Source organism: Euphorbia lathyris, chromosome 8 (assembly GCF_963576675.1).
Source record: "Euphorbia lathyris chromosome 8, ddEupLath1.1, whole genome shotgun sequence".
Lineage (NCBI taxonomy): Eukaryota > Viridiplantae > Streptophyta > Magnoliopsida > Malpighiales > Euphorbiaceae > Euphorbia > Euphorbia lathyris.
Window position 1 is genome coordinate 59,909,239 of NC_088917.1, and position 26,658 is coordinate 59,935,896.

General features: G+C 34.9%; 1 protein-coding gene across 1 annotated transcript; it reads left to right on the forward strand.

Moving 5' to 3' along the window:
• The first annotated feature begins 20,372 nt into the window (after positions 1-20,372).
• LOC136202514 (GLABROUS1 enhancer-binding protein-like) lies at positions 20,373-26,658 on the forward strand. The gene is made up of 2 exons (XM_065993176.1): positions 20,373-20,530; positions 25,145-26,658. Exon 2 carries the CDS (start codon positions 25,239-25,241, stop codon positions 26,463-26,465), a length of 1,227 nt encoding a protein of 408 aa, XP_065849248.1. The 5' UTR covers positions 20,373-20,530; positions 25,145-25,238; the 3' UTR covers positions 26,466-26,658.

Sequence of the window (26,658 nt, forward strand, 5' to 3'; positions counted from 1 at the left end):
ACGGGTACGGGTAATTAAAAAATAAAAGGGTAAGGGTTTGGGAATGGCATTACCCGCGGGTACCCTACCCGTTGCCATCCCTAGTTCCAGGTCTACTTTCATGCTTCCCAATGTAGGTATTTATAGTTGCACATGTCTTCATACATTTCTTATAACTTCCAACTTTAATGCCATTAAAGAGAAGATTAATGGAAGATTGAATTCTTCTTTCTAGCTTCTTAACTTTAATATAATTAAAGAGAAGATTTACGGATGATTGAATTCTTCTTTGCAACTTCTTAACTTTAATGCAATTAAAGAGAGCATTAAAGGAGCATTAAGTAGCGTAACTCCCCCTTAAGCATTCAAAGACTCTTCAAATAGTCATAACATTCCTTGGATGGTTATTGAGGAATTTATGACAATAAAGAATTATATAAGAGTCATGGATTCTTCATTCTTGAACTGCTACGAGGTCACCAACTAGAGGGAGTTCTAACTGTGCAACTTTATTTACTTGAGTAATGATTCCATAATTGCATATTTGCCCCAAATAATACCTAAAAACATATGGAACAAGCATTAGTTCTTGAAACAAAAAACTAAACATAAAACAATTATAGAATATTAAAAACTATTGTAAAATGTATGATTAATATAATTAAAATATATTAAAAACTATATAAAAATGCAAGATAACAGTAGGCACAAAAATAGTCAAATGTATGACAATTTTTGGGTTAAAGGGGCTTGATAGGTTGACCATTAAGTAAAGATGGTTAAGTGACAAAATGAGACAAGTTCAGGGGTGGCAGAGGTATTAGAGTATCTCAAAGAGATTCTTAGTCCACTCTCTAAAAATAATATAAACAATTGATTCTTAATGATTTGAAAAGTGACTAATACATATTATCTCCAACAATACTTATTAATTAGGGAATGAACTACAGTGAACCGGGCAGCTTCTGGATCCTCGTAGCCTTCAGATATCGTCCCTGCGCGGGGAGTGGTCCCTGTGGACACTCCAACGATCAAGAAAGTTAGATGTTCGATATGATTACTAAAGGAAATAATCGAAGGGATTAGAGGGTACCCGATCAAGTAGTGAGTGAGAATATCTCTCCATACCTTCCCTATGTTGGGGGTCTTTATAGTGAGTTGTGGTGGTCTTATGGGCCTCTTTAGGCCTTGCTTTTATGGGCTCCTTGCTTTTATTGGGCTTGGGCCTAATGGGCCTTGTGATGATATTCCGAATCAAGTAGTCCCCCCCCGCAATGAAGTAAAAACGAGTATTCCATGCGAGGTGTTGGCTATTTGTAGGTGCCGCCGTTGGCGAGCAGAAAGAACATGAGCATTGTCTGTCCGATTTTTGGGAAAAAATCCTTTGGCTCTCACGCATGCGTTTTTGCTGCCGTTGTAGCATTAAATGTTGGCCATCAATGCCTCCTACACGCGCCGCCATACTCCTTGGGTAGAGTGCTCCATCGGCGCCCCTTTTCCTTGATATAAAAAAGGGAAAAGAGTCTGAAGTGCATTTTCTTCCCCTTTTGTTTTTCTTTCACGGTGCATCTCTGTCCTCCCTACCTTCTCTACTTTTGCAAGGCGTCGGCTTTCGCTTTTCCGAGCTTAACGACATCAGGTTGGAGCCCTCGACGTCCGGTGCTCAACGTGCTTTCTTGTAGGGACTGTTGCGACCATTCCTCTATTCATAGTGAGGTCAGTCACACCTTCTTTCTTCCTTGCGTTTTTGTTTAATTTTTGGGGAAAGGGATTATGTCAGAGGGTTCTTCTTGGGGAGCCTTAAGACGACTGCCGCCTGTTACTCTGGGTGATTTTGCTCTTCGTGACGCATCGTGCACCCGCTCGTCTAAACGGAAAAGGCGGATAGAATCGAAGGGGGAAAGAAGTTCTCTCGTTGTAAAGGTTGCCAGGTGCTGCGGGAACCGATGGCAAACTCTTGAAGAGGTCGCAACTACCAAAGAGGCCAGAGTCCTTCTCTGTAGAGGATGCGCACAGCATCATTGTGTCCACGGACTTGGCATCCATCTCGGCAGTTTATCGGATAGGCCAGCCATACAAACTGATCGCGCTTTGCGAGGAGGATCATGCTCACCACGCAGGCGGGGCCAACGAGCTGGTAGTGTACGAGGAACAGCTGGAATCCGGAATGCGGTTTCCTCTGCTGCCCTTCTTTATTGAGGTGTTAAAGGAATACGATCTTTGCCCCAGTCAGATCCATCCGAATGGATGGAGAATGATGGTTGGATTTTACTCGCTGTGTAGATCGGTGGGGTTTTGAGCAATTGGGCTCATTTTCCGCCAGTTTTTTCGCCCGAATAAAGGGCCGCGATCGTAGTATGTAAACTTCTCCCATCAGAAGTTCAAAGTGATTGGAGGTCTTAAAGATAAGGTCAATGAGTACAGACACCGCTACTTTCTTGTTCGCAAGCTTGACGGGGACTTTCCTTTCCGGGTAGTGTGGAATGAGGACCCCATGGACTCAGGTCACTAGTTGAGGCCTCGAGAGATGCTGGAACAATTAGTGAGGTATTTGAGAGACCTTCCCTCCGATAAGGATCATAAGAAAGACGTTGATGAGCTCATCAGGCATTTCCTGGCCTCGGGGTATTACATTTAGAATCAGTGGCAGATGGCGCAGCTATCGGGCTGGTCCACGAAGGATTTCGAGAAGTGGAGAAGAGGTTATAATTTCTCGGCTGGTGAGCTCGCCGAACTGGAGTCGATTACTATGAATGTTGCCGTCGTAGGTGAGGTGGCTGGGTTGCTCGGGTGTTTTGATATTAATGTTGTGCCTTTGCTTGAAAAAATACTAAGTAATTACTTTTTCTTTTTCGCAGGTGCCGGGGATCCTCGTGTAAGCATGGACTTTGACCCAGATGAATTCGGTGTGGGGATTGATAGTGCACAGGAGGTGTTCGCTGGTGCTTCGGCTTCCCTAGCCTCCTTCTCTTCGCTGGAGGATGCGAACCAAGTGATCCAAAGCATGGGGGAGGGTTCTCGCAGCGTCCGAGGATGGTGGAGTTGCTGCTGATATTCCTCAGGGGATGCCCGTGCGAGGGTCTGAGGAGAAAAAAACTAGAGAGGAGCCGGAGGTGATCTGTGTTGAGGAGGAGAGTGAGGGTGTCGAGGGGCAGATTGAAGCTGTCCTCGTTCGAAAACGCAAAGCTGACAAGGGGAAGATGGTGGCAGGTGCTGAGAATGAAAAGCGGACTGCTGATGATGATGCCGCTGGTGCGAGTGAGAGCTCTAAGCGAGCGCGTACCAAAGTAGGGGCTGAGCTAGCGGATGACTTAGTGGATAGGGTGGGCGATCACCCAGAGATGGTGAAAAGAATGGAAGTTAAACTTGCAAAGTATCGCGACTTTATCCTCGAGCTGGCGGTCGATATAGACATGATGTCGTCGGACCTGCCCCGTGCAATGGCCCGTGTTGCTAGGGTGCTCGGGGAATCACACCGGATGGAGGGTACATGCGGTCCATCTTGACAAGCTTCTCTTCGCATTTCCCATAAAGAAGCTACCGATCTCTGTGCCTTCGCGGGGCAACGCGATGAGAAGCTTGTCAAGATGGATCGTATGATGGTTATAGCTGCTGCTCATGCTGCCGGATATGCGGTTCCCCCGGAGGTCGTGTTTTCTTCGGAGATCTACGACAAACAGGCGCAGGCGAAGGCCGTGGAGTTCTGTGGTCGTTTTAAGAAGAAGACTGTAGGCTAGAATAGGCTCTTCTTTTCTTGTGCTAAAAAATGTAATCATATGTTCGTACTTTTAGATCTGTTTTGTGATCTTATGGACGGTTTGCCTCTAGTTTATAATTATGACATGCTTTTGATGTGACTGTTACTTTTCGTGAGGCGTCTTTCACGTTGCATCCCTCTGAACTATAAATAGGAGCTGTTTTGCTCACATTTGGATTGTGTCGTGTTTCCTTTTTTATTCTGCCTGTGATGTCTCTTCGAGATGTTGTCGATTCTTCCAAAGTGCTCGAGGTGCAGAAGGCCATCTCGGCAATGCCGCACCCTTACGTGTATCATCCGCCGAACGTAGATCATGCCGGAGATAGGAAGGCTCGATATGCATCACCCGTGTGGATGAATCGAGGTGTATCTTCCAAAAGTTGCAATGTGGAGAGTGAGAACTCCGCGCCTTATACCGGGTCGGCGACCGATTCTTGTGATGTGGTTTCTAGTGCATTGTCCACGACTGAGAAAAAGGTATGGTCGCAGGAGGGGATCGGTTTTCTTAACCCGAATGAGACGGTCACACCTGTTTTGAACCTGCACCCTTCATGGATTAGGAGGCTGCTTGCCAATGAGCTGGAGCGAGTCATGAACCTACCTGCCGAGGCCGAGTACCGGTGTGTGGGCCGCCATACCTCGCCGACGCGTCCTTATGGGCCTACGTTTATCGATCCGCTGAAACCTCGTAGCGTGGTCTTTCTTGAATTTTCTAATCAGGGCTACCTTGGACCCATTCCGGCAAATCCGAATCACAGGGTGACTCACGTTGGTAAGGCTTGTTTGTACCATAGGAAAAACAGACATAACATTGATGAGTGCTCCGACTGGCGAACAGTGCATCAAGCGCTGATGGATGATGAAGCCATCCCTAATCCAGATCGTGCCATTGTTTGGCCTTAGTAGATGTTTGGGCTTGTCTTTTTGAGTTAGCTTGTCTTGTTTGCGATCAGCTCCTTTTATGCTCGAAATTGTGTTCGGTTGGATCACTACTTTGCTTGTACTGCCTTAGTGTAATCTGTGTTTGCTTTTGAATTTCAATTTTAGTCTTGAATACCACTGTTTCTTGTGTTCCCCTGAGTGTTTTTATACTCCAACTATTATGCTAGTTTGATCATGTGAATATCTCGTTGGGTAACTCGTATCATGGCGATCGAGCTTACGAATACCGGGGGTTCTCAAGATGCTCGAGGAGCCCTTTGAGTTGAAGTGGTGATGACATGGGGCCACTGACTGTATTTGTTAGTCAATCTTAAGCGAGTATCTCAGTGTGTACCTCATATTATGACAATTGGTAACAACATGAGGTTGTGATTTGTTAGAGGCGTTCGAGATGCTCGAGGGGCCTTTGGACTGAAACTAAATAACATGGTGTTATTTTAGACAACACGAGGACCTCAGTGGGTAGCTCACAATGGGACAACCGGTAACAACATAGGGTTGTTAGTTTACGATTATTAGAGGCATTCGAGATGCTCGAGGGGCCTTTGGACTGAAACTAAATAACATGGTGTTATTTTAGACAATGCGAGGACCTCAGTGGGTAGCTCGCAATGGGACAACCGGTAACAACATGGGGTTGTTAGTTTACGATTGTTAGAGGCGTTCGAGATGCTCGAGGGGCCTTTGGACTGAAACTAAATAACATGGTGTTATTTTAGACAATGCGAGGACCTCAGTGGGTAGCTCGCAATGGGACAACCGGTAACAACATGGGGTTGTTAGTTTATGATTGTTAGAGGCGTTCGAGATGCTCGAGGGGCCTGTGGACTGAAACTAAATAATATGGTGTTATTTTAGATAATGCGAGGACCTCAGTGGGTAGCTCGCAATGGGACAACCGGTAACATGGTGTCCACAGGGTCACTTGTAGTCCACGCTCACTGCACCAAATAATTAGGGAATGAACTACAGTGAACCGGGCAGCTTCTGGGATCCTCGTAGCCTTCGGATATCGTCCCTGCGCGGGGAGTGGTCCCTGTGGACACTCCGACGATCAAGAAAATTAGATGTTCGATATGATTACTAAAGGAAATAATCGAAGAGCTTAGAGGGTACCCGATCGAGTAGTGAGTGAGAATATCTCTCCATACCTTCCCTATGTTGGGGGTATTTCTAGTGAGTTATGGTGGTCTTATGGGCCTCTTTAGGCCTTGCTTTTATTGGGCTTGGGCCTAATGGGCCTTGTGATGATATTCTGAATCACTCATTATATTCATCCCTTATTTATTATTTTTATCATTAAAATTATTAAGTGTTGTTATATTTACCTATAACGATAGCATAAAGAGTATTCAATAATAAATTATTAATAAAAAGTAAAATAAGGAGAAGACTAAAAGTGGAGAAATGCTCCTCAATAAAAGAAATGATGATGAAACTCTTAGTGATTTGATGAGTCACTAAAAAGCTATTGAAGATGCTCTTAAGTCTAAAAAGATTGATTTTACTTTTTAAAAAAAATTGACTTTATAAATTACCTCGTACATAATGTTTGATTTTACAAATTAATTAATGGTAAATTATACACATTACCCTTCAAATTGCTCTTATTTTCAACTGAACTTCAAAACTGGATGTTATGATACATGAACTTTGTATTTTATTAACATAATAACCTCTTTTACCATCAATCAAGTCCAAATAATATTTTGGATTATCAAACCGAACTTAAGTTTTAGGTTTTAAATTAAAGGTCAAAATGACCACTAAGGTTGGTAATGAGAATCATTATAGTCCAAATCGAATTTTAGGTATAAACTTAACATATAAATATTTAGATTTTGACAAATTAACTTAAATTTTATAGTTTTTAGATATTAAAACTAATTATATTTAAATTAATATATTGATATTTGTCAATTTAAAGATTGAGGAGCATTTGGTTCGCACGGGGTAACAGAAAGGAATTCAGAGAGGGAAACAAAAAGAATGAATGGAATGACCCTTGTCTATTTGTTTCTGTTCCACAAAGAGAATGATATACCTCCAATTCCATGTGTGGTTGTTTAGTTCAACAAAGATAGAGTTGTAAATTGTTTTTAACAATAATTTTTATAGATACATGTCATGTGACATTTGAGGGGTTATTTGTTTCAAACAAATAAGTTGAGGAGGTTAGTCGTAACATTTTGAAGTTTAGAGGCCGTTTGCAGTTTTTAGACAACTTGGGAGACCAGAATGTATTATGCCTAAAATTAATTACTTCAACCTTTTTTTTAAAACAAAGGAAAAGATTTATTAATCAACCTTCAAGCTATTATAAAGCAAGGTAGGGGGAATCCATTCCTATAAACCGCAATTTGACTCAGAATGTCGCCTTTGTATAAGGGGGGAGTTTGACCATAGGCAAACTCACCCCAAGCATTGGTAAAGCTACGAGAACGCTTCGGCATGGAGTGACGAATGGGACATATCAACATATGATGATGGTAGAGGCTGAGTTGGTATAAGCAACACTATAGGGGACATGAACTATAATGGCGTTGGATCTCCGCCATCCCCTAGGTTAGTAGTCGACACTAGTTTAAGCGATCCACCCTAGTCCACTAGGGACTAGGAGAACCGGGCATTCAACCTTCGTGAAGGGAGATGAATGTCTCCATAGGGTGGAACTCTATAAACACTATAGGCTCCGGAGTTAGCCCATAGTGCGTGTCCATTTTATGGTGAGGTTTAATCACACTGAGTCCCACCGGAACGGAATACCGATAGACGAATTGGCTGGACACTTAAACGGGATAGACCCATTCGGTAAAAGGGATAGACCCATTAAGTAGGAATTGGCTAGCCGATACTTGGAGAAGTTTTGGCGCTGCACGGGTTTTGGTTTGGCTCAGACCTGGCCCATGACATTTGGTATCAGAGCCTAAACTAAGCAAAGGCCTTGCGAAGTGGACGGTAGTGCCTTAACTGAGTAAGCTCTTTGCAAGGTGGGTGAACGAGCTTTAACTAAACGAGTTCTTCGTGGTGTGAGTGTGCCAGCTTTAACTAAGTGAGTTCTTCATGATATGAGCGAACATTACTTTAACTAAGCGATTCCTTCATGATGTGGGCTAGCGGTGCTTAAGATCCTAAATTTCCCCAGCGAATTGACGGATGGAAATTTACCGATGCTTTTCTCGAAAATATTTTATGATGCTTTTTGGTTTGATTAAAGCCCGTGGTTTAACAAGGCCATTGTTGCGAGACTTTTACTAGTGTGTGGGAGTGCGGAAATAACAAAAGGGAATTGAGATTGTTAACACATATGAATGCTAGAAATTGAGTGCATACTCCCCTACGAATGTAGGTGATGGAATTCTACGAGATTCAATCCCTTTAAGGGGGGAGAGAGTTCGTAGTTGATTTTCGGAATTCAACACTCATGTGAAGTAGCACAAAGATGATCTAGTGAATTGATGGTTGTTAGAGCCAAATTATTGAGGCGTAGTTTGTGCTTGAATCATTCCAATTCAGTTAGACATTGCATGGTCTCTTCCATGAGCCGAGAAAATTAAGGCGAAATATGGAGGCTTGGGTGAAGGATCACATGAATGGACAGTTGAATTCTTATGGCGATGTGGGATTATCAAAGTATAATCCGAATTTCGCCCCATTTGGATTCAATGGTAAATTGTGTGTGCTTTCTCAGGAGTCGAGGAAAACTCACTATCGAGTTATCTTTGGACTACGTGGACATTGTCCATCGTATAGAAACAAACCCTTGTGCGGAAAATTATAGAAATTCATATGCATGTTGGCCTAGTCTATCATGGCAAAGGTAGACATCAGAAGTAATTGCGGATATCATGTGGGAAACATCCGATTGAAAATTTCAATGGCCATGATTGGCCTTGTGTGGGAAAAATTACGGAACTTATATCTAACCAGAAAATGTCGTGGGATAACGTTGCAGAAAATCCATTCGACCCAAAGTTGGTTGCGAGATAACATTGTGAAAACCCCGAGGACATTGGCCAATGAGTAGTGTTTTGAGATTTACGATGACCCCGAGGTTCGATCCATGAAGATGACCGACGTGTTGATGAAAAAAAGAGAAAAGGCCATGATCACTTGTGAAAATTATTGGTAGAGGTCATTGTGAAAATAATGATATTTGGGTTAAGATAACCCACAGTTGTAGATAGCCTTGAAGACCTTATCGGGTGGAGATGAAAAGTTCTGATTACTATAAATGTATTGAGGGGATGCCTGAAGTAATTCATAGACTTTAATCCTTGCTTAGAATGAGCTTTGTGGATGGGACGCCCAAAACAACCCATGTAGAAGAAGGACGTATTTTCTATGTATGTACTCCAAGAAGCTTGCGAAAAGTGAGGAGTCTCGATGGTAAAAGAGTGGGGATCCCTCACATTACTAGGTAAACATGAGTGGAAGTTTATTAATTAGTCCTAACACATTAGTAAGTCAGATGTTCTAGACAGCTACAGTCTCATAGTTGTTTCTCCCGGGTACCCGAATTTGGGATTAAAGGAGAATGCGAGGATGGTTTAACGAAAGGGATACGACTATCATTCTAGATATGATTGTTCCGTTTGCGGCTCGGGCTGATAGACTCATATGGAATTTTAGTAAAGATGGTGTGTATTCTGCCAAGGCGGGGATATAAGTTATTGGATAGGGGTCGAGGAGATAAAGAGAGACGGGAGGGCCGGATCCGTTTGTGGGATCTCGAGGTGCCGCCGAAGATCAAAATCTTCATGTGGAAACTTGGAGCGAAACTGCTGATGTTGAGGACCATGTTGATGTCTCATCACGTTTGTACGATGAGTAATTATATAATGTGCCTTTCGGATGTTGAGCATGGGTGGCACCTGTTCTCGAGTTTCTCATATGCTTCACTATGTTGGATGCAAGGGGGACTAGTCGACCCTGGGGTGGAATGTGATTGGATTGAGGATTTGGGTCCTATTTATGTGTGCTAATTTGAGCAAGGAGGAAGTTAGCATGTATGCGGCAGTTCTTTAGACTATTTAGAACCAACAGAATCAGCAGTTGTGGCATGGGAGTAGCCATCCACTAACCGAAGCATTATCGGAGTTGTTTCGGTTTATGGAAGAATGGCGTGAGGCTAGACGGGTTCCGCAAGAAGGTGATTTGGGGTTGCGGTAGGAGGTTCGTGCTGGTGTTCAGCATTGGCAGGTTCCGCAGGCAGGGTAGATCAAATGTAACGTGGACGCAAGCCTGTTCGTGAAAGAGAAGCAGTTTGGGGCTGGGGCTGTGCTTCAGGATTCTGGTGGCGCTTTTTTGGGCTACATAGGCTCGTTTGTTGTTGGTGTAAAGCCTAACTAGGCCGAATTCATAGCTTTGCGAGAATGTTTGGAGTGGGTAATTATGCTTCAGTACTCAAATGTGATCTTTGAAGTTGACGCGAAGAGTGTTGTGGATGCGGCACATTCAAGCAGACGAGACATTTCCGTGTTTAGTGGTGTTATCGAGGAAATCCGTTTGTTACTTCATCGTCATCATGATTTTATAGTGATTTTTGCAATGTTATGAAAACCGGATCGGACCGATCGGTTCGACCGGTTCAATCACGAACCGATTAGGTCTTCGATCCAGTTGATGTTGGTTTTTAATATGTTCAACGAACCGGACTGAACCGCTTGAACTTAGGTCCTTAGGGACCACTAAATACATCTTACCACTAAGCTAGTTTTCAACTTGTGATTAAAAACAACACTATATACTTATATATTACTAGTTGAAAACCTGTGCGATGCACAGGATACGAAACTTTTATATAATTTAGATAAATAAATAAATTGACATATTTACTTTTAAGTAATTTTATATCATGCTATGAATTTTTTTTTATATTATGTATATTTGAAATTAATATGTGATAATTCAAATTAAATTAATTTTGAAAATAATTGATTAATTTTTTTTAGAATTTTAATTAAAGGTGAATGATTTATTTATTTTTACAAAATTCAATGATTTGTACTTTTTAGTAATTTTAATACATTTTCATATTTTGGAATTTTATGAAACGATAATAATAAAATAGGAGATTAATTAAGAAATATATTAGAATATAATGAAAAACCAAAAATTGAATTAAACTACAATTAAAATTAAATATTATATTTACGATACAAAAGAATTACAATATATGTTAAACAAAAACTGAATTAAACTACAATTAAAATTAAATATTATATCTATGATACAAAAGAATTACAATCTATGTTAAAGTGGAAACAACATCAATAAATTATGCGATAAACTATTACAATCAATACTTTTCTAATGTTGCACATGAAGAAACTTTATCAATTCAATATGTTACATATAAAAAAAATAAAATTCATAAGAATTAGTCACAAATTCATCTTGATGATAAAATCTTGCTTGATGGAATTTCATGATCACCAAGTATTCGTATTCAATTATTCTGCTATAATAACCCAATATATCCAATTGAATCAACTTAAACTGATGATTTCTCCTATTTTCATCTTGTAATATCTCATCATGACATTAAATCAATTTGTTCTTTATTCTTTCACTATATAGAATATCAGTCACGCTCGCAGATATCACTTATTTGATTTCATTAATATTTTCTAATAATTATATATTCTTGAATTTTGTAAGTAAGAAAAACAAATAAAAGAATAGAAAACAAAAATGAATGGACAAAAAAGATAATTAGGAGAGAACTATCTTCCTCTCGTTTTTTTTCGAAAATAAGAGAGAATGTCAATATATAAGGATATAAAGAGGAGAGTGGAAATATTTTTTGCCCATTAATTAAAAATTTTATTTTTTTTCTTAATGAAGTATTAGGTCTACTCAGTACAAAAAAACGTTTTATAATTAATATGTGAAATTAATTCTATTAATTAGAATCATTATGCTCAATATTTGAGAATTTGAAAAGATTCAAATAATAATATTTTTTTAATTAATATTTTCCAACAGCTTGTCCTATGACCATGTTTCCTTTTCATATGTTAAAAACTCTTGAAATACTAACAATTTTGTACAAACCATAATATAATAGTTAGAAACTATATAAGCCAATGTTGCAAAATCAACTATCTCAATATCCCATAATTAATGTACATTTTTAGGATTTTGAGCATCAAAATTTATTTTTATTTACCTTCATTTTGAATTCGTATCTAGCATAATCCAAATTCTTCAAGAATAAACATCTTATCAAGTGCATTAGATGCTTACAATCTCTTTGTCTAGAGAACTGGAAAAAAAACTTATTGATAATAATAATAATAATATAACATCATTTATAATTGAAATAAACTTCATTGTAAGATAACATGTTTCGAATTAGAAAAATTAATCTAACTTCAATTAAAGCTAAAAATTGAGTTCATATAAAGCTGAAAATCTAAATGTAGTTAGAGTTAACAATCGAAACGATAACACCTAGCAAAATATATTAAAAAAGAATGCAAATATACAAAATCTTTATTTTAGTTATTTTGAAAAAAAAAGACAAATAAAAAAGAAAACATGGATAAGGTAGCGAAAGGTATGGAACCTGAGTAACGACAGAAACGGAATTTCATCTTTGAAAGATGAAACTATAACAACTATTGTTTAATAAAAATAAAATAATAACACAATTGAGAACAAAAATAACTACAACATATGAAAAAAATCGAATAATTACATTGAGAAACGTAAGAATTTCTTGTAATTTTTGACACTTTTGTGTTTTCCGATTTTGGTTGTTTATGCATCTTCTATTTCTATCGGATTTCTTCAATTGGAGATATCAGTTTAAAAAAAAGACAAATAAAAAAGAAAAACATGGATAAGGTAGCGAGAGGTATACAACCTGGATAACGGTAGAAATAGATCTGAAAAATGAAACTATAACAATTATTGTTTAATAAAAATAAAATAACTACAACATATGAAAAAAATCGAATAATTACCTTCAGAAATATAATACTATCCATCACGACTAATGAATATAATAGCGGAATACTATCTATCATGTTTTATATAGAAGTTTATTTGTGACTTTTGGATTTCCTTTGCTTTGTGTTTTTTCATCTTCCCGTATCTCTTACTTTCTTTTATTATTTTAATTAATGAGCTAATAATTGTTTAATTTATTATAAATATAAATCTGTTATTTTTTTATTAATTAAATCTTTTTAATCTTGATTTTTTACTACGTTGACAAATCATCAAAAATGTCTGTAAAACACTTCTCCTTATTTCTCTCTGCTTCCGCTATTATATATAGTATAGATAGATATAGATACTGATACTTAAAATTTAAAATTTTATTTAGTATTAATTTTTTATATATTTTGATAAATATTATTAAAAACTTAATTAATCTTTGAAATATAAACAAAATTAATTTAGCATTTAAATTTTAAATATACATAAAATAAAATTTTAAACTCTTAATAAATTTTATAATTTAAATGAAATTAATATATATATATATATTATTTATGATATCATCCGGTTCAATCAATCTGAATCAACCGATTGATCCAATTAACCCTTGACCCAGTTGTCAATCCGGTTCGACGTTCGGTCCGGTTCATAAAACATTGGATTTTTGTTTCTCGATTAGTGAATGAGACGGCTCATGTTATAGCTCGTCAATCTCGTTCCAACGTTAATCCTTTTGTTGCGATTATTATTCCTGAATTCCTAAACTTAGTTATATAAATATATGTATAACTGCCCTATTCCTCTGTAGAAACCGAAAAAAAAAACTCCTTTCTTCCTCCTTTCTCTTTTCCTTTTTTCCTATCAATCTTCCTATTTTGTTGATTTACTTTGAGGAGGACGAAGGATCTTCCTTCTTCCTCCTCACATCGGGTTAGATTTCTGTAATTTTTTTATTGCTTTTTTAGTCAGTGTTCATATATTTCATCAGAACTCCTTATCCGTCTGATTGTATCTGCTCTCTATTATTCCGGCGTTTATGCTTTTTTCGGATTTAGCAAGAGCGGAAATGATTTATCTTATCCGTAGATCAATAAATCTACGTGGTTGCAACAAAAAAAGACTCAGATCCGAATATTCGGAATAGTCTAAAGATGAAGTTTGGATTGCAGATGTCTTTCTACTGATTTGGATTAACGAGAAATATATTGTAGTTTTGTGTTTTTTATGCCTTTTATGAGTTCTTTTTGCTCTTTGTAGTCATTTTCATCTCTTCGTGGATATTGTATTTGTTTTAATCTGTAATCATGTGAGGTTTTATTCCTTACATTTTACTTGTTGTACTTTTTTATTTTTTATCTAATAAAATTACAAGCCAAAAAAATCCTAAACTTAGTTATTTGTAACAATTGTTCTCAGTTTTAATGAAGTTTTTGTTAAAAAAAAAACGGGTTAAGGTGCAAAAATACCCCTAACGTTTTGGACCAGGAGCAATTTTACCCCTAACGTCTAAAATGGTGCAACTTTACCCCTAACGTTGGAAGCCAAGAGCAATTTTACCCCTAACGTTAATAAATTGGGTCAATTTGAGAAATAATTCATCAAACTGTCTTCTCGGTCATGAATCTTGTCATCTACACTTCATACGTGTGTCATTTTATCAGTAACAAATCATAAACATAGGTTGAGATGTGAAAAAAAATAAAAAAAAATAAAAAAAATATACTGTCTTTTTTGTACGAATTAGATAAAATAAATTCAAAAAATTCACCATATTTATAAATATTAATCTCAAATTCTATTGTTAAATTATAAAAAACATAAAATCTTTTTTTCAGAACGAATTGTTATGCAATTGGTGCTGAATAAGGAACAAAAATATCTGTGTTTTATAATAGTATCTGAAATTGATCCAATTTATTAATGTTAGGGGTAAAATTGCTCTTGACTTCCAACGCTAGGGGTAAAATTGCACCATTTTAGACGTTAGAGGTAAAATTGCTCCTGGCCCAAAACGTTAGGGGTATTTTTGCACCTTAACCCAAAAAAAACTAATTAGTTATTATTATTAATGATGTGTAACGTTTTTATTTTTTTTTAATATTATATAACGGTTTTATATGTCAGTAAATATGTTATTATATGTCAAGTAAGTGATGAGCCAGATATCCAGATCATTAGAATACGTGTGTGCGATATATAGTAAAAAAATGGCAAAAATTATCATTAAACCTTTGAATTTTCAATTTTTAATTTATTAAACCTTAATCTTTTATTTACATATATCAAAGCTTTGTTTGGATGAAATATAATTAAAGTAAAGTAATATAGAGTAAAATAAGGTAAGTGATAGTTTAATAATGTAATTATATATAAAATTACTTATATATTATTCATTTGTACAAATAAAATAAAAGATAAAGGGCAATTTTAAAAGAAAAAGATATGTATCATGATTCCATTTTAATTTGGAGTGTAAAGAAAATTATCCAAAATTCATGTCACCTACACTCATATACTATGCTCTTCAATTATACCTCAAAACAAACAAGGTTACCTAATTACACTTACCATCACCTACCTTCGAATACCATTATCCAAACAATCTCTAAATTTCTGATTTTTTTTTTATCACATTAAGTCTATACTTGCCAAATTAGTAAATTGTGAACATCTAAATTTGTTAAAAAGACGTTATTAATTTCATCTATATTTGAAATAAAAAAATTACTATTTTAATTAAGGTTTTTTACCGTTTATTACCACCACGTTACACATCCAAAACTTCTTTCAAATATCATATCATGATTCCTCTTTAATTTGGAGTATAAAGAAAATTATCAAAAATTCACGTCACCTACCCTCATATACTATGCTCTTCAATTACATCTAAAAAAAACAAGGTTACCTAATTACACTTATCATCACCTACCTTCGAATATCATCATCCAAATAATTTCTAAGTTCCTGATTTTTTTTATCCCATTAAGTCCATACTTACCAAATTAGTAAATTGCGAACATCTAAATTTATTAAAAAGACGTTATTAATTTCATCTATATTTGAAATAAAAAAATTACTATTTTAATTAAGGTTTTTTACAGATTATTACCACCGCATTACACATCCAAAACTTCTTTCAAATAGTAAAAAATTACAAATTTCAAATACATGTGAAATGAATAACACTATATTAACCGATTTTTTTTATGTTTAAAATTGATTTTTTTGACCATTAATGACTTAGTGCGACAAGAAAAAAAAAATCAAAGAAATATATCTAAATAAAAATCAACAGCTTAATGAATAAAAAAAATGACTAATAATGTTTTTTTGCCTAAAAAAATCCCCCTATTGTTCATCTACCTGTTATCCAAATCATTAGTGGGTCGGCTTCTTGTATAAATGGACATTCGTTTCCGTTCAAAAATACCCAACTGCGTCTCCTCTCTTCCTGCTTTCTCCTAACCCTCTTGCTTCTCCTTTCCCATTATCACAGTTTCTAGGCGGTAGCCCTGATGGTGTGATTCCTCACTCTCACTTACATTCGATCTTTCTCAATTTCGCCAAGGTATTTTTAAGTCTGGATTGGATTAACGGGATTTAAATTATTTATCTTTAATTGATTGTCAAATTATTTATCTTTAATTCATTATCGAAATGATGACATTTGTAGTATTTCACGTTTGTGATTTTCTTGACTTTTCTAAACTTTTTTTTTCCCCTTTTTGTTTGTTCTTCTTCCTCTTCTCTTGCTCAAAGCACTCATTTTTCATTTATTAATATATTGTAGGTTTGTCAGTTCTTGGGCCACAGATGCTCATCCCGTCCCAATTTCTATCAAACAAAAAAACTCATTTAACTTTATATGATTTTTTTTCTTAAACTCGATTGTTTATCTGGTTATAATATTTTATTAGTTTCTAATAATTTTTTATTTTTTTAGTCATGGAAGAAGAAGAGATGGAGATACTAGAATTTGATAAGGAGATTATCTAATTTCAACTAGATTCCAATGAATAATGAAGATGCTAGTTCTTTTTTGTACTTAGTTGAATTTAAATTGGTCAAGTTGAATTTTAATTAGAGGAAGAAATAATAAGATATTATATTGTATTTTAGTTAATTGGGTTAAATGAGTCGATCTATATAACTCGTTTCATGTTTTTTCCTATTTTATATACGTTTTTTACATTTTTCCATTTTTATGTTTTTATCTTTTTTTTGTTCAATTTTTTTAATTAGATTTAGTTAATTGAGTTAATGAGTCAACCCATATAACCCATTTAATAAATGGGTTGGGTCAACTCAACCCATTTATTAAATGATTGGGTTGGATCAACCCAATTATTAAATAGGTTGGGTCAATCTTTTTAGTCATTTTTGACACCTCTAGTTAACGCGAAGAGTGTTGTGGATGCGGCACATTCAAGCAGACGAGACATTTCCGTGTTTGGTGGGGTTATCGAGAACATCTGTTTGTTACTTCATCATCATCATGATTTTATAGTGATTTTTGTTTCTCGATCAGCGAATGAGACGACTCATGTTATGGCTCGTCAATCTCGTTCCAACGCTAATCCTTTTATTGCGATTATTATTCCTGAATTCCTAAACGGACTTAAAGCACTTTTTGGCATTTGACCTATCCAAAATTTATGCATTTGGCCCCTGACCTATTATTTGGTCATATTTGGCCCCTAACCTATCAAATTAGATAAAATCTAACCCATATTGAATGAAAAATTAACTGTGTTGGAAAATTAACAGCAGTAACCAATACAAAAATGACACATGACACATAAATAAAATTAATTTTCACTTTATTGGAACATTAGAAAAAAAAATTTATGATTTTTTTACTGTGTAAAATAGTTACTGTTGCCATCTCTAGTTGAAAATTAATTTTATTTATGTGTCATGTGTGGTTTTTGTATTCGTGGCTGCCGTTAATTTTCCAAGAAAGTTAATTTTCTATTCAATATGGGTTGAATTTTATTTAATTTGATAGGTCAGGGGCCAAATGTGAATAAATAATAGATCAAGGCCAAATATATAAATTTTGAATAGGTGAAGGGCCAGAAAGGGCTTTAAGCCTTCCTAAACGTAGTTATTTGTACCAATGGTTCTCAGTTTTAATCAAGTTTTTGTAAAAGAAAAAAAAAAGTAATTAGTTATTATTATTAATGATGTGTAACGTTTTATTTTTTTAAATATTATATAACGGTTTTATATGTCAGTAAATATGTTATTATATGTCAAGTAAGTGATGAGCCAGATATCCAGATCATTAGAATACGTGTGTGCGATATATAGTAAAAAATGGCAAAAATTATCATTAGACCTTTGAATTTTCAATTTTCAATTTATTAAACCTTAATCTTTTATTTACATATATTAAAGCTTTGTTTCGATGAAATATAATTAAATTAAAGTAATATAGAGTAAATTAAGGTTAAGTGATAGTTTAATAATATAATTATATATAAAATTACTTATATATCATTCATTTGTACAAATAAAATAAAAGATGAAGGGCAATTTTGAAAGAAAAAGATATGTATCATGTTTCCCTTTTTAATTTGGAGTGTAAAGAAAATTATTCAAAATTCATGTCACCCACCCTCATATACTATGCTCTTCAATTACACCTCAAAACAAATAAGGTTACCTAATTATAGGGCTGTAAATGAGTCGAGCCGCTCATGAGCGGCTCGGTGATCGGTTCGATAAAAGTTCGGCTCGACTCGGCTCGATTTGTAAACGAGTCACTCGTGAACACGATTTACTAGCTCGGTTCGTAAACGAACCGAGCTTGAGCAGCGAGCAGACTCGATTAGAACATTTATGAACAAATTTTAGTTTTGTAGAAAACTATATAGTTTTGTGTTAGTTCACAAATATCTAAACTTAATATTATTTCATCTGTTATTAGATGAGTTCGTTCACAAACATAATAAATGAGTAATAGACGAACTATTTGTAAGCATCTTGTTTATTTATTTATGAACTTTGCTTGTGAGCTTGTTTATGTACACAATTAAAGAGTTATTTGCGAGAAAACTTCACAAATATAATTAACGATTTACTCACAAACAATTCATGGTTAGATAATTTTCTTAATGAACCAAGTCCAAAAGAGGATTTTGGGCTCGAAACAAGCTCGAAGCTCGGCTCAAGCTCGTTGGGCAAGTCAAAGCTCGGCTCTGACTCGGCTCGTTAATTTTATAACAAGCTCGGCTCGGGCTCGAGCTCATTAATTTTATAGCGAGCCAAGTTTGAACAGGCCAAAGCTCGGCTCGGCTCGGCTCGATTACAGCCCTACCTAATTACTCTTACCATCACCTACATTCGAATACCATTATCCAAACAATCTCTAAGTTTCTGATTATTTTTTTTTATCACATTAAATCTATACTTATCAAATTAGTAAATTGTGAACATCTAAATTTGTTAAAAAGACGTTATTAATTTCATCTATATTTGAAATAAAAAAATTACTATTTTAATTAAGGTTTTTTACCGTTTATTACCATCACATTACACATCCAAAACTTCTTTCAAATATCATATCGTGATTCCTCTTTAATTTGGAGTGTAAAGAAAATTATCCAAAATTCACGTCACATACCCTCATATACTATGCTCTTCAATTACATCTCAAAACAAATAAGGTTACCCAATTACACTTACCATCACCTACCTTCGAATGTCATCATCCAAACAATTTCTAAGTTCCTGATTTTAAGTTCGGGGGGTTTTAAGGGAGTGAGTGCCCCACCCCAGGGTTCAGGAAGTTCCCGGATAAGAGTTTCCTAAGGGTCGTATCGAGAGGACTAGTAAAGTAAAGTCTTACCTTACTCTTAGAATGGGTTACACATGCCACCCGCTTGCTTCTTAGTTTGTATAAGGGACGACTCCAACTCTGACGCAAAAAGAGTCGAAAGGGACTTTTTTATCCCATTAAGTCCATACTTACCAAATTAGTAAATTGCGAACATCTAAATTTGTTAAAAAGACGTTATTAATTTCATCTATATTTGAAATAAAAAATTATTAATTAAGTTTTTTTACCGTTTATTACCACCACATTACACATCCAAAACTTCTTTCAAATATCATATCGTGATTCCTCTTTAATTTGGAGTGTAAAGAAAATTATCCAAAATTCACGTCACCTACCCTCATATACTATGCTCTTCAATTACATTTCAAAACAAACAAGGTTACCTAATTACATTTACCATCACATACCTTCAAATATCATCATCCAAACAATCTTTAAGTTCCTGATTTTTTTTATCCCATTAAGTCCATACTTACCAAATTAGTAAATTGCGAACATCTAAATTTGTTAAAAAGACGTTATTAATTTCATCTATATTTGAAATAAAAAAATTACTATTTTAATTAAGGTTTTTTTTATCGTTTATTACCACCACATTACACATCCAAAACTGTTTTCAAACAGTAAAAAATTACAAATTTCAAATACAGGCGAAATGAATAACACTATATTAACCAAATTTGTTATGTTTAAAATTTATTTTTTTGGCCATTAATGATTTAGTTCGATAAAAAAATAAAAAATCAAGGACTTAATATATCTAAATAAAAATCAAGGGGTTAATGAATCAAAAATGAAAGTTCACAGACTAATAATGTTTTTTGCCTAAAAAAATTCCCCTATTGTTCATCCACCTGTTATCCAAATCACTAGTGGGTCGGCTTCTTGTATAAATGGACCTTCGTTTCCGTTCAAAAATGCCCAACTGCGTCTCCTCTCTTCCTGCTTTCTCCTAACCCTAAATCCTCTTGCTTATATCACCGTTTCTACACGGTTGCCCTGATGGTGTGATTCCCCACTCTCACTTGCATTCGATCTTTCTCAATTTTGCCAAGGTATGTTTAAGTCTGGATTAGCGGATTAAATTATTTATCTTTAATTGATTGTCAAATTATTTATCTTTAATTCATTATCGAAATTATTAGTATGTAATTTGTTGAATTCAATTTATGTGTGTCATTCTACTTTTTGATTTGTGTTATATGAAGCATTCCTGGATATACTCTCCAGATTCATCGGTGGGACTCTAAATCTTACAATTGCACGTTAACGGAAGAGATGAGGGAAATTTGAAATCTGTGTCTGGAAATTTCGTTTCTTTTTAACTTTATTTGAAATGCATGTATTCGTTGATTTATTTTCAATATCTTTGTTTTAAGAAAGTATGAGAGGAATTGTTGTGTCAATACTCTTTTCATAGTGCATAAGAGAATCTCAACGGCCCCTCCCAGATTTGGGCTATTAAGTTAAAATTTGAGGACAGACTGCTTTGATTCTTATTATTGAGAGGTCTCTCCCAGTCTCTTTATTTCATTTTTTATTGATAATTTATTATTAAATAGTCTCTCTCCTCACTATTATTAAATATAATATGAGGAGTATTGTTGGAAATAATATGTATTGGTCACTCTTCAAAATAACCAAGAATCAATTGTTATATTATGTTTAGAGAGTAGACAGTCTCTTAGGAGCATAGTTGTTAGAATCGTCTCGTACGATTTGATTTATGAAGAATTCGAGTCGTATCTATGGTACGATTCGGAAGCTTCATGAATCGATGGAGTCCCGAGTCGGTCGATTCAGGCCACCATTTAAAAAAAAAATTCAATTTTTAACAACTAAAAAACGTACAGCATAAGAAGTTTCGAAGAAGATGACTATTCACTTTATAAAAACAAACAAAAAAAATACAGAAGTTATGAAATACACTTAGTTTCAATTAGACGACTCTTCACTTTACAAATTCCAAAACCTTCCCTCTTCTTTTCTATTTATTTGTTATTAACTTCTTCTACTCTCTATTCTTTCTATTTTCTATGTTTTGTCTATCTCTAATTTCTTTTATAACTTGATATAATTTCTATTTAGATATTAATATTGCATTTTTGGCATTTTGAATTTGATCCGAATCTTACAATTCGATTCACGAGTCCCGATTCGCAAAATGAGATTTCGAGTCACGAGTTGAATCTCGATTTAACAACTATGCTTAGGAGATGCTCTAATGTATCTGCCTGTAATGGTTATTGGAACATGCACCCTTAGGCTAGCCTATTATTCTCACATAAGTCCTGAAATTTGTGCTTTAAGTGATATTGTTGATGAATTTGAAGTTTAAATTACAAACTTGAGCACTAATAGCTCTTACTGATATAAAGATACATAAGTCTTTGTGTATGATCTCTGCTTGTCCCATTTTTATTAGTTGTATTTGCGTACTGTTATAGTTGTTTGGATTTGCTTACTGATGTAAAAGGTCAAGAACAAGTTTCTTGAATGATCCAAATCCTGGAAAAGATTTTTTTTTGCAGGGTTAGATATAGTTGTTTGGATTTGCAAACAAAAAGGAATTGCATATTTAGTTTTCTGTTGTTCTCACAATCTATTCGGTCAAGCTCTGAGTTCATTAAATGCTACTCCCTCTGGTCCACAATAGAAGTCTTTCTAGAGAGTCTTTTTTGTTCCACAATACATGACATTTTGCTTAAATCTATGCACATTAATTTACTTTTACCAAATATACCCCTATTTAAGTTGACTTTTTATCTTGGGAATAGATAAAGTTACTAGTGTATTCAATTATTACAAGGGTAACAAAGTCTTTTACTTAAAATTAATTGCATTTCTTAATTAGTGTGCATTAACCTTAAAAGACTTCTATTGTGGACCGGAGGGAGTAATTTTTTTCGGATGACATATTATTTATGCATTATATATTAAACCTGTTGGGACTTGTGTAAAATTTGGTATTATTTGTCTCCATGTAAAATCTGACTCTGAATTAGAAGTGTGAAGTATGAACCAAGTTTATTGTTTTGTTATGCTCAACATGAGGGTAATTTTCACCAATGGTTACTGAAGTTTGTGGTAAATTTCACAAAGGTCTCTAAATATAATTTTGTTTCAATAAAGTCATTCCGACCAATTCAAACAGAAAAAGTCCCCCGAATAGTGACATGGTGACAGCCAAACAACCTATTTTTACATATAACAAGATAGCTATGTGTGTGGCACTTAAAAATAAAAAGGAAATACATTTTTTGGCTGCCATGTAGCAATTTCAAGCGGTTAAACTAAGTACAATATATATATATATATATATATATATATATATTTTTTTTTTTTCCTACCTTGTGACTGCCATGTCATATAAAGTAAGTCATTTCAAAAATGACTGCCACATCACTATTTCTTTTTCTGTCTGAAATGACCTTAATGATTTTATTGAAATAAAAAATAAAGTTCAATGACTTTATTCAAACAAAATGAAGTTCAGTGATCTTTGTGAAACTTACCCCAAACTTCAATAACATCGATGCAATTTACCTTCACTATTGTGCTAATCAGTTTATGAGATTATTTAACTCAATATCTCTTAATCGAATCACAAAAAATATATGTATGCTGTTTGTTTTGAAGTTTCTCTAGTTCTGGGTATTAATGGAGTCTGTTTTGATTAATTATCATGTGATACTATCTGTGTTTTTTTAATCGAGAAATTATGGAGCAGATGATGAAATCATGAAATATTATGTTTGATTGTACATTTATAAATGCATTGATATGTGATGTTTTGCTTAAAATTCTTTTAGTCATTTCATGGTTCTTTGCTGATAACTTGATTCCTAGCATATACAAATGCTCCTATTATGACGTGTGGCCTGTAATATTAAGATTATACCTCTATTATCTTTTTTTTTTTTATTTTTAATTTCAGCATTTTATACGGCTTTAAATGGAGAGGTAGAGTAACTTAACTGTTAATCATGTTTAAGTTAGCTGCTGTATCTTGTTGGCGTAGTTGTCAAATTGAATATCGGAATCCTCATTTTGCGAATCCTTGTGAATTGAATCGAATCTTCAAATTCATAATATTATCGAATCATAAGACTCTGTTCGAACTAAAAATATTATCAAATATTAGTCTAGAAATGCAATTTTAATGTCAAAAAAGAAATCATATCAACCAAGTACGTAAAATTCAAATTTGATGCTAATGCAATCCTGATAAAACTAGTTCACAAATCGGACTCTGTTTAATAACTTATTGGAGATGTAGAGTTAGAGTTTCTGACTCTAGAGCAAACTGCCAAAGACATTTTTAGAGTCCTAATTAGGAGTCATGCATTAATTAGTTTCCATCTAGGATTTGTTTTTTTTATAGTAGTTTCTGTCTATCTAGGATTCATGCATTAATTTGATTTCTGCAATAGTTAGTTACCATATTGGATAGGTCTTGATTTCTGCAATTAGTGGTTATTCTCTTTTCCTAATTAGTTGTTGTTTCCTATTCCTAATCAATTGCTGCTTATGCAGCCCTAGCTAGCATTATTCCTATTTTGTAAATCTGTCTTTTATTAATAAAATAGCAGGAGTAAAAAATCCAATTAAAATCTAAAGAGATCGCGGAGTTCTCTCTTAACAAGCTCCTAAGAATTCTGAGATCGTGGGGTTCTCTCTTAACGAGCTTCTAACCGTTTCAACAAGATAGTTAAGGGAAGGAAGCCTTTTAAGAGCATCTCCAGTGGTTTCAAAGGAGGACTATTTTGCAATTTTTAGAAATTAAAAGATAGTGTCCAACCACTAGAAAGATGGCTTTTGAAGGTCTCCAATTTTGGACAATGTCCATACATGGAGAGTGTTTTGGTAACATGGGACCACTATTAAATCTAGGAAAAACAAAAGAAAATGTAATCACATTGGTGAAAATAAAATCAATATAAATATATATATATATATATATATATAGCAGCTTTCAAAAAAAAATATAGATATAAAAAATTTGACTACCAAAAATATATATTTTGAATTGATTTTTTAACAAAGAAAAAGTGCCATTGTATTATTATTTTTTTGAAAACAAATTACAAATATAAAAAATTATTGCGTTGTATTATAAAAAAATTGTTGTGTAGAAATTAAAAAATTTTGCTCTTTTAATTATGCATTTTATCATTTTAATTTAATATATTAAGTTTGTTCAGTTTTTTTTTTCAAATGTGATATAAGATTTTTTTGTTAGAAGTGTTTTATTAGGATGATGTGGCATGGTTGGAGGGTTGAAAACCCTCCAACCATTAGGGATGCTCTAAGGATTCTTTCCTAGAGGATTTTAGGGTGCAAGGTCCTATAATAAGATCCCAAACCCGTGTTCATAACAACTTGGTATGAGAGCTGAATCGTAAGATTATGTTATAATTTAGATTTGCCCTGTAGATCTGGCTTGAAATAGAGCTGAATCGAATCGAATCGTACGATGTTGATGGCTATAATAGTGCTTGTTGGTACAATGTTGATGAATCTGTTCTAAATTGTTAATACATCTGGTTGATGGCTATATTGTTGACTTTCACTTATGATGAAGTGTGCTTCACTTCTCTTGCACTTCAGGATTGTTTTAACTGTGAGCTTCTATTGCCTGAAAATTCTACCTTGAAATTTCACTGCAGGTGTTTTTTCATCAAGGTTGTTTAGAGGAATTTTCTGCTGTGTGATTTCTTCTTGAACTATTATAACCATAGTTTCTTGAAAATTCTGGCTTCAATGGCACCAAAACGCTCAACTCTCTTGGATGCTCCGCCGCCAGCTGCTTCTTCAGAAGAGGATGAAGATACTTGTAGTGATGAGGAGGAAGAAGATGGTGAAGGAGAGGGATCTTCTTCATCTGAAGAAGCACAAACTCAAACTCCCAAAAAAAGGTTTGCTCCCTCACCCTTGCAAACCCAAACTGCAAAAGCAGCTGGCAGAAAATCCAATCCTGTTGCTGAACAAGCTGAGTCTGAGACGGAAACTGAAACCGAGTCCGACTCTGATGATGGTCCAATCTCAAATGTCAAGCCCGTTGCCTCCAGGCCAATTGAGGAGACCCTAACCAAGACTGCAAAGCCTAGATCGAAGCCCCCTGTATCAACTGTTGCTTCTGGGAAGTTGACTGCCAAGAGGGGCAATGAAGTTGAGAGTGATGCAAAGGACTCCAAGCGGGCCAAGAGAGATTCAGAATCCAATGGAGTTGCTGACAAGTCTGAGGATGCTAAGAAGCAGTTGTTTCAACGGCTATGGAGCGAAGATGATGAGATTGTAGTTCTGAAAGGTATTATTGATTTTACTGAAAAGAAAGGAATTGATCCAGCAAAAGATATGAATTCCTTTTGTGATTTCATTAAGAAATCACTGCACTTCAATGTCGCTTTAAGTCAGTTGAAGGATAAGTTTTCGAGACTAAAGAAGAGGTTTGAAAACCATTTAAGCAAAGGGAAGAACGGTGAAGACAAGACATTTTCAAAAGCTCATGAACAGAAACTTTTTGATTTGTCAAAGAGGATATGGGGCAGAGATGGAATTTGTGGAGGAAATGGGGAATTGACTATCAAGATGAATGGCAAGGCAATGAGCAGCAGTGGTAATAATCATAATAATAATAGCAACAACAATAATGCAAGAGGCAAAAACCTGGCAGCACTGAAGGCAGAATTGGGTATAGGTGTGGATGAGACTGAAAAGGCGGACAAGAAGGAAGCTGAAATAGAAAACCATTTAGGTTTGAAAGGGATAACTAAATTTGATAAGAGAGTAGATGTTCTGGGAATGGAGGATTATGTGATCAAGAAGGGGCTGGATATGGTGGAGGGTGCTAAAAAGGCTGAGATGGAAGAAAAATGGAGGGACTTGCATGTGGCTGAACTCGAGTTGTTTTTGAAGCGGAACGAGTTGGTAAAGGAGCACGCAGAGCTTATGTTGGCTGGATATAAGTCTATGGAGGATTATGCTTGAGAAGGAAAAGTTAAGTCATTATTTATTTTCCCTTTTGGTTTTGTTCTAAGAATTTTGGTCTTTAGAATTTGATTATTATGAAGTTTTGTTATTTATTCTCTCAGCCTACAGCTTTCCGCTTTGAGAATAAACTTTGAGACAATGATGTATATTTCTTAATTCTGAAATGCATGGTTTTGTCAATTAGGCTTAA

Excerpts from the sequence above, each read along its gene's own strand:
- LOC136202514 (XM_065993176.1), top strand. The coding sequence starts at position 25,239 with ATGGCACCAAAACGCTCAACTCTCTTGGATGCTCCGCCGCCAGCTGCT.